We start from the raw sequence: 18,294 nt of genomic DNA, 5'->3' as shown, positions 1-18,294 counted from the left end.
TTAGCCCATCTATATTATTTATATTACTGCTAGGCTAAGTTTGATTCGAACAACTTACATTTGATTCCACGTTCCTAATTTAATTGTCATTACTGTAAAAGTTAATAATGATAACAATAATCTTGTTGTATTATATTGTTACTCAATGTAGTATATTTTCTTATATTAAAATATTCATTTTCTATTAAAAAAGTTAAATAGAACGATTCTTCTGATGTTATATGACATCTAACATAAAAAAAATGACAAAAATTTGTGTGAGACGGTCTCACGGGTCGTATTTTGTGAGACAGATATCTTATTTGGGTCATCCATAAAAAAATATTATTTTTTATGCTAAGAATATTATTTTTTTATTTATTGTGAATATCGGTAGGATTGATCCGTCTCACAGATAAAAATTCGTGAGACTGTCTCATAAGAGACCTACTCAAAAAATATATATATATATCTCAAAAAACGAGACGGAAATAAAATATGTATCAAAATTCAACTTATAATCGTGTTAAATTTTTTCAGATCATTTTTAGAAGAATCAATGAGAATTGTAATTTTAAAATGGTTTTAGAATTATAATCTGTAGCTACTGGTTCAAGGTTACGAATGAACTACTACATCTCTGTCTTATTAAAGTTGAACATATATATAAATTTCTTTGGTCACTATTCTCACTAAAATTTTATGCCCATTGATGTGATCTCGTTGAAATAGATGAGCCGGGTAAGGAGCTCCAACGGGTCAAATCAATAATTTATAATGTTTGGGGAATTTGAGTGAAAGAATGGCTGTAACAATCACCTGCAAACAAGAAATGAACTCGTGAATGGGCGCCGGAGGAGTGTCCGACGTAGCCACTCCGATGCTTAAGTCAGTGGGTTGAAGATGAACACAAGCAATATTTGGGAGAAAATATGTATAATGCTTAAGAGTTCAAAGATTTCAGAATCAGTAAATGAGAAGGATACCTGCTATTTATAGGAGAAAATGGAGTAGGTACATCGTTTCCCGTGCCTACCTACTAAATATGACAAGTCGGCTGCCCATACCCTATCTTCTGATGACTTCTAAGACACTCCAAGCCCGAGTTGAAGATGAACACAAGCAATATTTGGGAGAAAATATGTATAATGCTTAAGAGTTCAAAGATTTCAGAATCAGTAAATGAGAAGGATACCTGCTATTTATAGGAGAAAATGGGGTAGGTACCTCGTTTCCCGCGCCTACCTACTAAATATGACAAGTTGGCTGCCCATACCCTATCTTCTGATGACTTCTAAGACACTCCAAGCCCAAGTTGTTGTGACAGATAAGATTGTCCATATCAATATACTCAAGTGCATCACGCTTTTCGAGGTTCCCAGGTAGAATTCCTCTTTAGAGATTTATACAAGAGCTCGGGCGTCTGGTTGCCCGGGGAGTAGAGCCTGGGCTTGCACCGGCCCGGCTTCAGAAGAATCCATCCTGCAAATTGACCCTAATTTGGGAATCCATTTAATATCCCGGGTCATCAATGACCCGGGTTCTTACCAGGGTATCACCCATGTTCTCATATCCCGACTCCCATCTCTTTCCACTACATCCAAATTCAAATTGCAAAATATCCACTATTTATTTGGTTTCTCATCTTCCTAAACTACTGCACCTTCAATTTGATTTATATTACTATATAAAATTATGATATTTATAATTTTATCACATACACAAAATGCTTTGGTTGCAGTGTTATATAAAATAAATTATTATTACTATATAAAATTATGATATTTAAAATTTTATAACATACGCGTTGTGTGTGCTTCGGTTGCTACTATATATTATGTTTGTAAGAGTTTAAAATTACTGAAAATTAACATTTAATTTGTCTAAACATACATAAACACTATATCTAAAGTGGTGTACGTAAAAAATGATAAACATTAATCAGGAAAAAATGTGTCCGTTGTCTGTAAATTAGGAACATAAAATAATCTGTTTGTAAGGGACAAAGGGACAGTATTTTTTGGTTCAAGATTTGAGTTGTTCGAAGATTTATCATTCTTTGATTCGGGACATTTCTTAGCATTGGCTCAGTTTATCGCCATCCCCATGTGTGACAACACAAATATCCATTGCAAGAAAGAGTTGTCTTTATTTATTTATTTATTTTTTAAAAGTTTAATCGATCAATGTCTCCCAAGCTTCTTATTCTTCTGTTTTTTTTTCTTTCTTTCTAGAATTAAGATTGATTTTCCTAAGAAAGATTGATCGACTAATCTCCAAATCCGTGGTTAAAAACAAAGATGCTAGTATCAAGCTCAAAAACCCTAAGATTGGAATGTGTTGATTCGAAAAGCTTGTGATATGAACCTTTTGGATGCTTCTCGTTTACCGTTAGTATTTTATGTTAGCCAATATAAATCTTTTCTTTTTTGGGTAAAATAGGTTTACGAAAGGTCGATAAAATATATAATAGTAATCTCAAATGCAACTCCAAGAAAATATAATACTCGATTCAAATTCAATTCCAATGTGATTCAAAGATGAATTAAATTAATAATGAAGAGTAAGTTTTTTGTGTGATGACCTCACGATTCTATATATGAGACGAGTTGATTCGGTTAATACTGGAATAAAAAATAATATTTTTGACAGAAAAAACATATAATATTTTTCATTAATCAGGTCGGATAAGATATTTGTTTCATAAAATTAACTCGTGAGATAATCTAATATTATTTTTTTGTCAAAAATCAAATATGCCTTCAATTTCTATTTTAAGAAAAATATGTTTTTAATTTAAATTACTGTATTATTAAATTAGAGGTCGTTGAAAATAAATTTTTGTAGATTTTTATAAAAACTATAAATAAAGGGAGATGAGAAATATTTTTATAGGATTAGAGAGAATAATAAAATATAGTTTTATATATCATGTTTCTTGGAAAAAAAATATTGTATGTTCATAAATAATTATAAATAATAATTTATGTTATACATTTATTTTATTTGCCAAAATTTGGGGCTAAATGGATTAATTGATAATTTAATGAACAATAATTAATTAGATAATGACTCTCATTGTTTTTTTTAAAATAATTATCTAGCATATATAATCAGTAAAATCATAAATTCACCATATAAAATAATGATTGATTTATCGATTTTTTGAGAACCGATTGATGTATCAATTATTCAATAACTTATTTGATTAGCAAAGTTTGTTATATTATTCTTAATTTATACAATTAATACCTTTACATGATCATCATTATATTATATATACGTATATATGAAGATTGAGCAAAGAGGGTTAATCAACATAACGAGAAAACTTGCTTCAAGAATTCATCCCCTTGCTTTGAATCTAAATATACGTTTGTAATTAAAAAATAAATAAATAAANATTCAGAAATTTTTCTGTAGTGCTGCCGTTTGTAATTTGAGCGTTTTCTTTGGATAGTTATGTGATTTTGTCTATTTAATTTTGTGCTATATGTTTATGGTATTTTCAGAATCACTTGGTTTTCACCCTTATTTGAAAATTTTCTTGGACCTCATCGATATTAGTAGCTTTTTACCATTGAGTTCTGACCTTTAAGAGAGCTATTTATGTATGAGTTCTGTGAGCGCAAACAAAAGGAAAAACGACTGTTTTCATCACACATCATGTTTTTAGTGTCGAAATTTCCAACCTTCTGAATTTCATGCCTATTCTTAGCCTAGCATTGCCCATGTCAGCCAAGATCACTATTGTAGGAGAAACCTATTTACGAATCATGTCAGGGCACCCTTTTTGTAAAACCCGAGATTTTGTAATATCGTGATCATATCAGTTTAATATCAGGTTAATAATTTGATGGTGTAATCTTGGATATTAATATTTAAATCATTCAGAATATAAGATTTGTTTTAAGGTTATCTAAGTTGAGTAGATAATTGTGTAGATAATTTTATCGTGTACAGAATTATAAAGCTCGAGATTAAGATAATATCATCTATTTTTAAACTTGAAATTTTGGTAGGAATAAATTTATCTCAATCTAAGGAATTAAAGAAGGAATTTTGAAAATAAGCAGATAAATGTCTAAGATTTAGGTTGATATTGAGATACCGGGATAAAAGATCAAATAAGAGATAATAAAATCCCTAGAATTCGAAATCTAACAATATACACCATGAGATTTTCGAAAATTAGGTGGAAAAAAAAGAAGGAGATTTCGGATATCTACCTAGATCACGGATATATCAAGATTTTAGATTTGATTCACAGTTCAAACGCACTATCACGATAGCAGCCAACTCCTATAAATAGAAGGGCCCTAGTTTTCGAAAATCACACCTTAGAATACAGCAAATTTTCGAAAATTCTCCTCTAGTCTCCATAGGAATTTTCGAGCACAGCGAAGCGCTGCCGCCGTCCAGCCGTTGAAGAGGAATTTTCGAAATTCCTGTGCAAGCAACCCTAATTATTCACGTAATTTTTGCATCAAGAATTTAAGGTAAGTGGGCAAATTTTTTTAAAGTTTTAAATTTTTGGGTTATGTGTTTTTCTTTTAAAGAAAAAAATGCGGTCGAACACCGTCTACGTTTTTTTTAAATCTTGTTACGTTTTGTGAGAACACTGTGAGGATTCCCTGAAAATGGGTGGAATTCCAACATATGGCCCTTAACAGTGGGATAGAACTGTTTTACGGCCTCGCCCCCTTAGAGGATTAAAACTTAGGGACTGACGTCAGTAAACCATGAAAGGTGAAAAATTGCAGTGTTAAAAATTATGAAAAGCATGCTGTAAATATATGTTATTTTCGAAAATATGAAATTTTATGTGGTGTTCGATATTTCCCCCATTTACTGAGTATTCCCAAAATACTCACCCCTTACAACCTTTCCCAGATAAATCCGAAGAGCAGGTAGAAGAAGAAGAATCGGAACAATTTTGGGGATGGTGATTAGTAGACATGATTATTTTTTTACTTTAGAAATTTAAAATTTTAGATTAGACGTTTCCGCAAATTTATTTTATTTCAGTTGTAAAGACAGTTGTTCTTTTTGAGGAGTTATGAATAATAAACTGGTTTTCGGTTTATACTATGCTACGAGGCTGGTTGTTTCAATTGTGTGATTGTTAAACAACGCCGGTGTCAAATCCCGAGTTTCGGGGCGTGACACTTTTTGCTGTGGTTTTGAATCTCTTTACGACGTTCTGTTTTTATTAGGTAAATTGAATTTATATTGATAAACAAATAAGACGTATGCAACACATGCCAGGCATACTTCTGATATTCTCGAATCTATAAGATTCACTCCTCTAATATCTTTGTCTGTCTATGTGATACCTTTTATGAGACATGTAAGAAGTCTTGTTTCCTACAATTGATGCCTTCTGTCATATCTCACTGTTTGTGTCGTGTCAACTGTTTATTCCCTCTGTCGATATTAACCTGAATATGGAAATCTTGTAATTTTGCATTCATGAAGTTGAAGATTACAGCGTGAAATCTCATTTAAACCCAATTAAGAGTAAATTAATGTCACTTGTGTTTGTGTGATGTAGGTGATTGTTGAGAAAGCGGAGAGTAGTGATATCCCCAACATTGACAAGAAAAAGTAAGCTTGGCTCCACTATTATTGATTTCCACTTAATTTGATTTCATTGTAATATATTGTTTGCTTAAATTATCTTATTGACAATATCTTACATAAAGCTATAGTGAGATGGGATTCTACTTATCTGGAGATGCTCACAATTGACACTACTGAAGGGTAAATATTTGTTTTTGAAAAAAGAATTAAGGGAACAGGAAAAAGAGGTAGGAACTAGGAACAGAGGGACTGAATTTGAAATTCCAATTATGTGCTATTGCTTAAAGATTTATGCACCACAAGTTTTTTTCAGTCAATGGGTGGTTCTGGCTTATTATCTCCTTGAGCTCTCCCATTTGTTTCATTCCGTTGGAGACCTGATAGCTATACTTACTTTATTGATTTGTAAATATGATATCACATAAAGCTTAGAACTATGAAGTTATTTAAGTTGACTGTTACTTGGGGGTTATAACTTATTGTTCAGCTTCAACAGTATTTCTGATTACTTGCTATTGCAGTGTGATATTATTCGAATTATCGAATGATTCTTGTGAAACTGTCGGCTGTATCATGACATTTGTTACCTACTCTAGTTGAAAATATGACCTAGTGTTTTCTCTGATGTTGTGTGATAAACTATCATATTTGATGGTTTTGGGAAAGTTATGCATCTTTTTTGTCATCTTTGTCTGCTAACAGAACTTCTTTGTCGAATTTTAGGCCAACTAATGCTACAAGATTTTCATTTCTAGGAGTTGTATAAAAATCCTTTCAAATTTGATTTTTTTTAATCCAAAACAAAGGCAAAGATAAATTGTGGTTCGATCAATGTGATCATGAACAATTTCCTTCCTTCTTAGATTCACATGTTTGTTATTTTTAGTCAGATCACGTGCAGAAATATTAACTGAGATTCTAAGAATTTTTAACATATAAAGCCAAGGAATGTTTTATTTATATACTTGGGAACATGGTAGTAGTTTCAAATTTTGTTATCGGCAGTTCCATTTTATGTTGCAGGTTGTCTTTATTTCAGATGTTTGTGCTTACCGGTTTTGAAAGTGAAACATTCATTTAGCGTTTGCTAGGAGCTAGGGCTTTTGTCTACTCACAGCTCAAAGATTATTGAAAGAGTTATGTATTATTTTTACAAGCTAATTTTAAATAGTGTTTCAAAATGAATTTGAAAGTTGATGAGTGTCATGAGGTGATGTTGATTAATGATTGTAATCATGTTTTGGATGGTTGGTTTCAAATGTGAAATAATATTCTATCTAATAACAACATTTGAAAAAATATTCAAGTATTTCGAAAAAAAATTCAGTGAAAAAAATCTACTCAAAAGCCAACAAAGAAATCCAAAGTTCGTTCTTTTGTACATGGATGATCAATACTGTGACGGATGATTAATCATCACAATATCTTTCATTAAGCTACCAGTCTTAGCGCCTTTCTCTCTTTCTCTTGTTGACTTCCCGAACTGGTTTGTGCTTCTTTTCCTTTTTCCTTTTTGTTTGTGATTTGAGGCGGCACCATCTAGTTACTCTAAGGCAAGAATTCGGATGGTCGAAGGAATGATACCCGCACATTGTTGATTGCCTTACCTATATTTTCCCATATATGCACACAGTTGTAAACCGTGTCATCATATTCTATACAATTACAGGTATCTCGTACCAGCTGACCTGACTGTGGGGCAATTTGTCTATGTTATACGCAAAAGGATCAAACTGAGTGCAGAAAAAGCAATTTTCATCTTCGTGGACAATGTCCTGCCCCCTACAGGTAACCATCCGTATACCGATGAAAATACTGTCACGTTTTATAAACTTCTTACTATCTTCATTGTTCAGGTGCTATAATGTCAGGAGTATATGACGAAAAGAAGGATGAAGATGGTTTCCTCTACGTTACATACAGTGGAGAGAACACGTTTGGGAACTATTTTCTGCCGTAACCGCCCTTCACAATTCAGGCTGTGATCTCTTTGACAAGGCTTGCTCTATTTAATTATGCTGATAATTCTCTTTGCTGTGCTTACCTAATGTATAGCATTAATCTGTGTAAAGTTTCCTTTTCTTGAAGACGGTTGAATGATGGCAACACTTTCCTGGTTATGAATCAAGAACAATTTAAGAATCATTCTTGTTCATGTTTGTTTAGTTGATTCTCTACTCTGTTTTTTGTCCATTTATCTGATATATTACAAAAAATGTAGACACTAGACACGACAAACATTATATCCAAACTACCACTTTTGATTATTGCAAAAAGACATAAAACTATACATAACTTTGATCTGTTTTATTGACGTTATTGTATTAAAATCATGGATCAATTTGTATAAATTAATCTTACAAGATAAGATTAGATGTGTCGGGTGTTATGTTTGTCCCTTATTGAGCTCTTCAAAGTCAATTATTATTATTTTTCTAAAAAAATTTCGGAGTTATCTGGGGGAAAAAACACTTGTTTGAGTATAGAAAAGGAAATAATAATATAAGAGTGGGTCTTTTGTGAGACCGTCTCACGAATTTTAATCTGTGAGACGGATCAACCATACCCATATTCACAATAAAAAGTAATACTTTTAGCATAAAAAGTTATACTTTTTCATGGATAACCCAAATAAGAGATCCGTCTCACAAATACGACCCGTGAGACCGTCTCACACAAATTTTTGCCATAATATAGATGAATATATTATTAGAGAGCACGTATTTATTCTAAGCTACTTATCTACGTTATCTTCATCAAACACGATGCTTCACTTTGACTTTTGCTTAGGATTTGAATTATTTGTCTCATCTTTCATAAGTTTCAATAATAAAAACTCTACGAGACAGTTTCATAAATCAATTTTATGAGACATATCTCTCATTCAATATGATCTATGAAAAATAATATTTTTTATGTTAAAAATATTAATTTTCACTTCAACTATGAAACGGATCGACTAATCTCATATGAGACCGTTTAATTTCAATATATTATGTGTTAAAGACTTTTTTGATAATTTTAACCGCAATTTTTATTTACGTTCCCAACTCTTTTCTCCGTTAAAAGATAAAGTATCGATTGATAGGGTCAAGATTGAACCACTAGTAAAATAACTACATTTAAGGCAAATTCTACAATTTTTCGGAAACACGTTAGAAAAATTATCTAAATAATAATAAAAGTGTGCACATAAAACTCATCATTTTGATTTGTCAAGAAATGTCTCCACTGTATTATCCCCAAATTCATAACTAATTTTTTTCTGAAAAAAAAATCTTAATTAATTCGAGGATACACGCTTGATGGAACTGAATAATTTAAAATACATAAATGAATACTTTATTGTAATTGTTTCTGCAATGGTCAAACAACAATTATATAAATACATGCATTATCGGCTCACACACACACACACACACACACACACATTATATAATGTGTGTGTGTGTATGTGTGTGTATATATATATATATGTGTATGTGTGTGTATGTGTGTGTGAACAATTTTTCAAAATTTAAAATATCTCACTCATATTAAAAAATTATACAAAATACATATCTAAATGAAAATAAGGGTCAATTTTTTTTAAAAAAAATTACCAAATGCTCAAAAAACCACTTAAAAACTATTTTCATTTTTTTTAATTGTTGGGGAAAAAACAAGCAATCCAAACGTATTTGTACCCCATATATTGAATATTGGATCATCGAGCTCTAGGTAGCGATCAAACATGCATGACTTACACCGTCCCTTCTATGCCAAACCATGACAGGACTTCTCAAAGACAACAAAATAAAAGAATAAGGAGGCGACGGGCCGGGGGACCTCACTCGACACCAGAGCTGGACCGAGCCGAGTGCGAGACGTAACAGCCCCATTCACATGTTATATATTCTCTCAACTTGCTTAACATCTAATTAGTTGGGTCTAGTCTAGGCATAGACAGATTTTCTTGGGCTGCAGTTTTGCCGTAGCAATGGAACATGGAATAGGCACCACAGAAGCGGGGGGCCGACAGTGGGACCGCAGTAGGCCCTTGTATCGTGGCCTGGTGGTGCAAATGGCGGGTTCAAGCATACTGCACTGTTTGTTGCATCAAGGGTCCCCATCTCCCATTCTCCTTTGTCTCCATTTTGTTTAAAGCGCACCCTCTTTAAATGCGCAATGCAAGTTCCACATGAGTACACTTACTCATTATTGTAATAATAGCCACATGCATCATTGAGGCTTATAACAAGTTGTCGTTTAATTATCTGCACCACAATTCAAATCTTGTTCAATATTATGTACGTCCAAAGTTTTCTACTTTTTTCTATCATATCATCATACAAGAAACGTGAAATTCACATGTAATTAAGTAACAAAAAATTCGGCATCATCTCTATCTATATATACCTTCTGTATTTTGATCAGTTTTAAACATTTTCCTTCAAAAATGTTTTAGGCGAGAAGCCCAAAGACGAGAGGAGAAATTGGCAATTTGCGACGAACATTCCACTTAAAGATCCAGGCACCATGAATGCTCGATCATAAAATGTCTATATGCATCATCTCCAGGAAATTGTAGACCCCCTCCGGCCCGCCTTATGCTCCCCCGACTTAGACACTGCCCTCGAACATCGTTTGAAACACTAACAATGGAAACGTTGACGTAAATATAGTTTTAGAACCTACATCATGTATTATCAATCATATGATTTAAAATGAGCACCCAATAATATCAAAACGAAGTCCAAGATAAAATAATGAAAATGAGTTATGTGGCCTGTTCTAGACCAAATAATCTAACAAAGAAAGTAACCGAAAGATCAACAAATTTTGCCAAAGGAAGTCAGCAGGAAATTATAAGCATAAGATGTAAAGTTTGAAAATCAAAGCATCTTCACTTTCCATATAAAACTAAAGGAATCAGAAGGTTTTACTTGTTTTAGCTATATATATGGAGAAGTAGTGCATACAATCTGATTATTCTTTAACACTACATTTATAATGTAAAAGAAAGATTGATTCTTCGCAAATTTAGAGCTTCTATGTGGCTACATGGCATGTAATATTGTAAAAGCTTTTCTTTTCTACTCAAAGAGATCAAATCTAGTTCCAAAATCAATTCATATCCTTATCTTGAAATGCTGTCGACGAAAACATCCTAATATAAGTTTTAAAAAATATATAGACAACAGTAACAGAGAACACGAGAATTTTTTTGAAATGATTAAACCGTTTAATTGTATCCGTCATTGAATTAATTAGAGGGGAACAACGTTGTAGGCTGTTGCATTCATCGTTCAGGACCAATGAGGCTTGTTCCGCATACAACAAAGGGTTTGTCGACAGCTTCATTAATTTTCAAAAAAGTGATAAATTAGACTAAACACTATTGTACACGGTTAGGTACTGCAAGAGAAATCAGCATATGATTTTATGTAAAATACTAGAAAAAATAGAAAGGTGCACTGTGTTGTTCCTATATTTACGAAACAGAAAAGAAAAAAATATTGAATTCAGTCGATCGCAATGTTCGTTTTTAATTTTCATGTTCCAGGGACTTTGGTAGATAAAGAGGTATTTGACATTATTTGCTGATAGTACAATATATATTATATTATTAAGTGTGAAACTTTTAGAATAACTATTTTAGAAGACACCAAAATATTTAAATCTATAATTAATGTCCTTCTTACCATATTAAAAACCTCTTCAAGTCACTCCATATCTTACACAGAAAAAAAATCAAAACAAAATTTCTCTTTTAAATCAAACAATTCTTCTAAATTGAAAATAATTTCATGTTAATTGTTTAATATTATTTGATCAAACTAAAAATAATAATAACACATGCAATGCGTGTACATTTTTTACAAGTTTTTATTATGTATGACACATTATGTAAGATTTTTGTTTAGGAAATATTATAAATCCATGCTTAAATTGGGCATTGTACGGATGATAATTAGAGTGAAATATTTTAGATTTTAAAATATAGCAAATACTTGATTATAAATTCGGGAATTGATGAAAATTGACTTAAATGTGATGTTTATGTTGGGAAGTGCAGAAATCGATAAAAATTTGTTATGGCATGATATTTGATTTTTAAACATTTAAATCACAGTAACAAAAATCGCAATAAGAGATGAACCATAGAGATAGATATGAATGGAGGAGTTAAATCTGTAAAATAACTTTGATCAAATAAATTTGAGTAGGTAATTTTCTTTAAAAAAAAATAGTTGACAGTTATAAAAAATAAACTCGACAGAGGACTTCTGCTCAAACACATGTGATGGTCTTACATTTACTAGAATTTTATAATGTCATAATTGATACAAGTACAAAAATTTATTCAGTCACATATACGAAGGGTCTGTTCCTGTCTCTTGAATTTTCCTAAGCAATCATCCGCATACCATGAACCTACGTCGACCATATAATGACTTTCTCCCTTTAGGCCCACGCTTGATTAAAGGGTAGAAGAGGAGACATGGGAGGCCACCAATATCTACAATATTATTTCCAATGGCCAACACCAAGCAATCTGCACGTTCTCTTAAAACAAAATTTCATCTCCTACCAAAACCCCGCATTTAATGCTTTATCTAATTCTTCTCAGTGCATATATAGGTCATATGACTCGTATCATATTCTAAACTCATTGTTATTCTTGGTCTTTCGCTCTGATCACACTGTTTACTTTTTTTCATATACCTCTAAATTATGCCTCCACTAGTACTTTATCTAGTTATAGATCTTTGTTTGCATGCATGCGCTGCTAGGCCACTTATGGTTTTGGATGTTGCACAATTTCAGGTATCGAGAAATGATTTTAAGTTTTGTATATTGAAGTATTGTAAAGAGTTATAGGAATAACCTCATAATTTGGTTCAGGGTTTAAACAGAATAGAACCTGAGACATTTGTGTCACGAGGAAACGTCATCGCTGAATATGGTGGGAAGATCTCTGATGGAACAACGGCTATCCAGTTTGAAAATCAGAGAACTTCTGCGGTTAAAGAAACAGAAGGCACGACAGGTTTGTAGAAAAGATTTTGTTTCATAGATTGTCTTTGTTTCTTCCTGGCTTTAACATAGAATACGGTGAGTGTATTTGACAGAATAAAAGTGTAACCTTTTAATATCAGTATCATATGTTCAAGCATAATAACAGTAGTCACCTTTTCTTATCTTGAGGTCATGCCCAATAATAATTACTATATTGCAATCTATTATGACTATTCTTTTCCTTAGTGTATCAACATATTGAGTTTCGGATTTGCAAGTCTCTCTTACTGATTACTGTCAACCTACAGGTAGTCCCTCGGTTAAAATTTTATGTTCAAGGAAGATTTTGCAAGAGGCTGCTGAAAAAATGGTATTTCTTTGAAACCGTTGTCCCATATTTCCCTCAAAATTCATGTACGTTACATAATTGATTTGAAGAGTTTAGACAATTCAGAGGTGATAGAAAGACATACAATCAACACTAATGATCCTTCATATATAGAATTTCCTTTCAGTCTATATCACGCATGCACAATATAATGGATTTAAGGAACAACAATATTGAATGTAAATCTGAACCACCATATAATACATGTGCAGGCATGGAAGAGATTTGAACGGTCCACACCAGAATCACCACCATCCAACGGTGAGGAAACTGTGAATTCTAAGGACAACAGAATAGCGGTGAACGTAGTAGTCATAGATTACGAACAACCCCATCGCAAACCACCTATTCATAACTGGGAACCTTAAACACTATCCAACACTTCTCCCGAAGTACATGTTCATCACGCCAAATCGAATTTTCTCTGCTGTGAATCAACAAATTTTTTTTCCCTTTTCCATTTACTTGGAGCGTGGAGGGGTACTAAAGTGGCTCCCTCCCCTTTTTGAATCATTATGCATGTATATTACATCTTTTTTTCAAGAATTGTAACACTAGAGACTTGTTGTACAAAAGAAAAAGAAAGAATTATAACTCTTAAGGGATGATATTCTCCAACTTCACAATTCAGTTCTCGGGTTGTTTCAAATACTTCAATTAAATGCATATGACAAGTTGCTGCAGGTGAAAATGTTATGAATTGAGTGACGATGGTCCCCTCTCAAGTTATGAGTTGTTCACATCTAATGTATTGAGAATAAAGAATTATAGAAACGAATTGGTTTTCTAATGTTTGTTTAGCCATAGGCATAAATGGTGTAGAATTTCACAAGACACTTTCCATTATCACTTATCAGTTTCTGCACTTTTAGTTGATTGTCCCTACTTCTGGTCCAGTTGCTTGAATTTATCAGGGTGGACATTTCACCGATTAATTCTATATTTTGCTTCTCTTCGTTTTTTATTGTTTATTTTCCTATATATTGATTCTTATTAGGCAGCAAACGAGGATTTTTTTAAAACCGAGACTGATTCAATGAGGCTGAAGCTGGCTTTTTGGCAAAGAGGGAGTCTAATTTATGTTCGGAGGAAAATGTTTTCCATCTCCGAAAATAAATGAAGCATACATCATATTTTCCAATATCTCATTATTGTTAGATTATCATTAGACCTATCTATTCACCCAGTGTAACATATAAAAACCAACCCAAACTCGAGTCTTCATCAACCTAGCCAACATATTTAAGATTACTTTCAGAAAATAGACAGCAATGCAGCGATTCGAAGTTCGTTATGGTCTACGAATTACACAAGACAAACAAATATTGGTCGGAGTAGAAGGACCAAGTCTACTATGCAAATAAGTAAAAGAAACCAAGCACTATCAATGTTTCAAGAATAATAAGGATGTGTTTGGGGTGCTGGAGTTCAGCTTTATGAATTCAAAATTTATTTACAAGTCCATCATGTACGTGACAAAAAAACAAATAAGAATTGAAATTCATCTTACAAGCTCTATATTTTTTGTCCATCTGTAGATGCATTGGACCCCAAAAAAAAATTCAGTTTCAAACCAATTCATTTAAAAAACACAAATCCATATCTATCAATCCTAAACAGACTTTACGAAAATGAGGTAATCATTCGAAAAATTATGTATTCCAATCTGAAAAAGAAAAGGCCAAGTAAATTTATTTACTCGACAAGAAAATTAAGGAGAAAGCAGTTATTCCCAGAAACAAATTGTTTTGCCCAACTCTATGTCAACAATACTCAAACTGGGTATTATCCCATAGTATTTGGATGAAACGGAACTAACATAGCACAAATGAAATTTAGCGCAACAAATCTGGAAATCAAAACAAAAAAATCCTTGTATTCTGAACAAGTTTGGCATTACAACTCTATGCACTCAGTATCAGTTGGGTCAATTACTGGTTAAGTTAATAAAGAATGGCCTTACATAATCCATGTATTCGAAAGTTCTTAAAATCCAAATTTAAGATCCATATCTCGGCCTCGTGACCAGAAGTCGGTTGGACATAATCCAAAATCAGTCAGCTGAACGACACATTTTATCTAGTACATACACTAATCAGAAGAAATTAACACATAATGAATGCACCAGAAAATATTACCGATCAATTACGTCAAAGATATTATTGGAGTTCCTATCTTTCAAATATGCTACAGCTCAAAATCAGTCAGAAAATTTTAACAAAGAGCAATTGGCAGTTTCAAAAGCAGATTTTGCTTTTTTAACAACATATTTAAACTTCATTGTTCTTGTTACAATATATCATAAATAATTCAAAAGGCATTAAAGATAGTCACATAATCTGCAACTGAGCACTTGTCAATTGCCATTGTAAGGAATATGTTGTTTGACAGTTATGAATAAATACGTAAACGGCAATTAAAATAGCAAATTTGTGTTTTATCAGAATTAGGTGTTGTGCCAAATGTTACAACATCTTGGACAACATGCAGCAGAATATTAACTTTTCTAACACAAATCGACTTTACATAAATAAACGGACAAGATTAAATATGCACAAGTATAAATATTTGTGCGGTGCCTTATGGAAAAAATTAATCACTAGAAAACCACAATATTTACACAAAAACCTATCACTAGTGATTATAACAAAAATCAATTTTCTCAACAAGTTGAGAAAACAAATGCTTCTAAAAACAAGTAATCAAAATAAAAACTAAAACAAGAAAGCCAAAGCGTGATGCCAAAAAGAGAATCCACGAAAACAATCTTCAGCCAACTTCTTCACAGAAGTTGTCTGCAGATGTTCCCAACATTCAAGGCAACACGCGATATCTGCACTCTTCAAAACAACACGATCCTTGACGAATTATTTCTTTGATATTCTCGGCATGTACAAGTGCGTGTATGACTATTCTTCATGAAGAAGCCGAGAGGGAAAGAGAGCCCAATGATGTCCTTTGTCTCTTATTTATAGATGTATACTTTTATCTCCACAAGGAAACCTATAAAATAAGGAAAGTAAGAGTTTTATTAGAAATAAACTCTATTTAACCATTGATATCATATCTCTATAAATCATTTTAATAAATAACATATCTAGACTACTTTTGAATGATTATCTCCTTATCTAAGAAAGGCAAAATCACATAAAATAATCTACTCAATCAAATCAACAAGGAAAAATAATTTTAGAGAAATAATTAAATTCTAAGGAATTCTAACTATTAAAGTTGAGAATATTATTTCCCTTCAACCATTCAAGCAAATACTCTCAGAATCACAATTATCTGACATGTTGATTCACAACCTAAGCTGGAACAGGTGGCTGGACTCACAATAGGGAATAAACAATGGGACCGTGGGTCAATACATGTTTTGGTTACTGATTCTTTTATATTTCAAAACCCGCAACCAACATTACTTTCTTGGAACTCTTTTTTAGTACTCATTTACATTGTTTGGTCAAAAGTCAAAACTTGTCTCAACGATCACCTCGTTAATTTGCATTAGCATGATAAATCTGTAATTTTAATGGCTTCAGAGTGACAGCCACTCAAACTATTAGGACGTAAACCATTTAGAGATGAATTGAGGCACCAAACAACTAGATTCTCCAAACAAATGCTATCTCAGCAAGTAGAAATACTAGAACAGAATTTCAACTTGTGCCAGAAAAGAACTGGTAATTATTAAGCTTGATTCTAAACTCCGTGCAAGATTTTGATGCTTGAAGTTGATAGATTGATAATTTGGGGAAGTTGTGAAAAACAGCTGGCATAATGAATGGTGTGACTGAATTCGTAACTGGATTCATAGCAACATGAAACCACACACATGTTCCAATCTCACATCAAGAAGAAAAGAAACAGGGGACCTCCTAGTATGCATGCATCTCTTCCTCAATTAGCTACTTACTGCACATCAAAGATGATAAAACTGGAAACCAATAATCAAATATCAGGGCCCTATTGGCTCATCCACATCCACAGATTCAGAAAGACAATGTTCTACTGCCTGAAAACATTATTGATATGCATGTGAGTTGCTTGGAGGCCTTCCATTGACCATGAATCAATTTGGCAATATCAAATCAAGTGAAATCCTCAGGCAATTTGCTGATTTCAAAGATGGTTTACGAGATTCAGAGTCATAAAAATCTGCAGTAAACATAATAGTATTCAATCAAAATTTTTGCATATTCTATAAATGTTTATGCTATTCAAACTAGACTTCTATATAATTTTAAAAAGACTTGTAAAAACTCTATAAAAGTCTAGATTTATTGAAATTTTCAATAGATTTTTAATAACTCTAGAAAATTCATTAGTATACCGACATTAAAACCAAATATGCAAATTTAAATTGTCAAAATTTGTCTATAATTCAACCCAAAGATTTGGATAGATTTTTAAAACTTCTAACTCATACACTAACTTTTTTTCTCTATATAATTTTTTTCCTTTTTAGATGTTTCATTTTTGTTGATTTTTCATTTAATAATTTTTTATTTTAATATCATAAGAAATTTTGAATTGTATTATTGATTTTTTGATTTTTAATTTATGATTTATACAAATTAACTTAATATTCAATAATAACAAAAGATAGATCCAAAAATATAATGTCGCTTAATTCTTAATAGTTGATTATAGATTAAAAATTTAGATTTTAAGCTATAATTTCTAAAGAAATTTCATGATATAGTTGATAAAATAATTTATTTTATTTGTTGTTTAAAAATTACATTTTATTTCTTTATTTTATAACTTCTAATCTTGAAATTCTAAAAAGTTTAAAATTATAATTATGATTTTTTTAATAAAATTATTACACTGGATATAAGTAAATCATAAAATTATATTGTCTCATAGAATAGAAATTAATAAAAATAATTTTTAGTCAAAAAATTATAAAAAAAATTTAATAATAATTTTTCCTTAATTTTATTAATACAGTGCATACAAACGCTCACACACATATATATGTACGGATTATATAATTTAAATTTTAAATAATTGAATTTATTAACTAATATAAAATTTTAAAAACTATTATAAAATGAATATGTTATATATGTCAATTAATTATTAGTTCAAATAAATTAATAAAAATAATATGGTATAATTAGATATAAAATCATAGAATTCTATACAAAAAGTTTACAAAAATCTAAAAAATCTTGTAAAAAAATCTAAATGAATCCACATAAATCTGTTTGTTGAGATTCTGTAAAAGTAAATAAAAATATATCAAATCAACAAAAGTCTATCATTTAAAAAAGTCAGTAAAAATCATCAATACATGCATTCCAAGTATTTTATACTCTAGGGGTTGAAATAAA

The 18,294-nt window shown here is 31.5% G+C and overlaps 2 protein-coding genes across 2 annotated transcripts; both read left to right on the top strand.

Annotated features, from left to right (window-relative positions):
- The first annotated feature begins 5,320 nt into the window (after positions 1-5,320).
- LOC140979169 (autophagy-related protein 8f-like) lies at positions 5,321-7,707 on the top strand. The gene is made up of 4 exons (XM_073444505.1): positions 5,321-5,329; positions 5,534-5,586; positions 7,232-7,350; positions 7,419-7,707. The coding sequence occupies exons 1-4, from the start codon at positions 5,321-5,323 to the stop codon at positions 7,520-7,522; spliced, it is 285 nt and encodes a 94-aa protein (XP_073300606.1). The 3' UTR covers positions 7,523-7,707.
- A 4,532-nt stretch (positions 7,708-12,239) lies between these two features.
- Positions 12,240-13,484, top strand: LOC140978881 (uncharacterized). The gene is made up of 4 exons (XM_073444124.1): positions 12,240-12,372; positions 12,451-12,595; positions 12,873-12,934; positions 13,165-13,484. The coding sequence occupies exons 1-4, from the start codon at positions 12,280-12,282 to the stop codon at positions 13,318-13,320; spliced, it is 456 nt and encodes a 151-aa protein (XP_073300225.1). The 5' UTR covers positions 12,240-12,279; the 3' UTR covers positions 13,321-13,484.
- The last annotated feature ends 4,810 nt before the right edge of the window (positions 13,485-18,294 follow it).

Source organism: Primulina huaijiensis, chromosome 6 (assembly GCF_012295235.1).
Source record: "Primulina huaijiensis isolate GDHJ02 chromosome 6, ASM1229523v2, whole genome shotgun sequence".
Taxonomy (NCBI): domain Eukaryota; kingdom Viridiplantae; phylum Streptophyta; class Magnoliopsida; order Lamiales; family Gesneriaceae; genus Primulina; species Primulina huaijiensis.
This window is presented reverse-complemented; position numbering and strand designations above follow the sequence as displayed.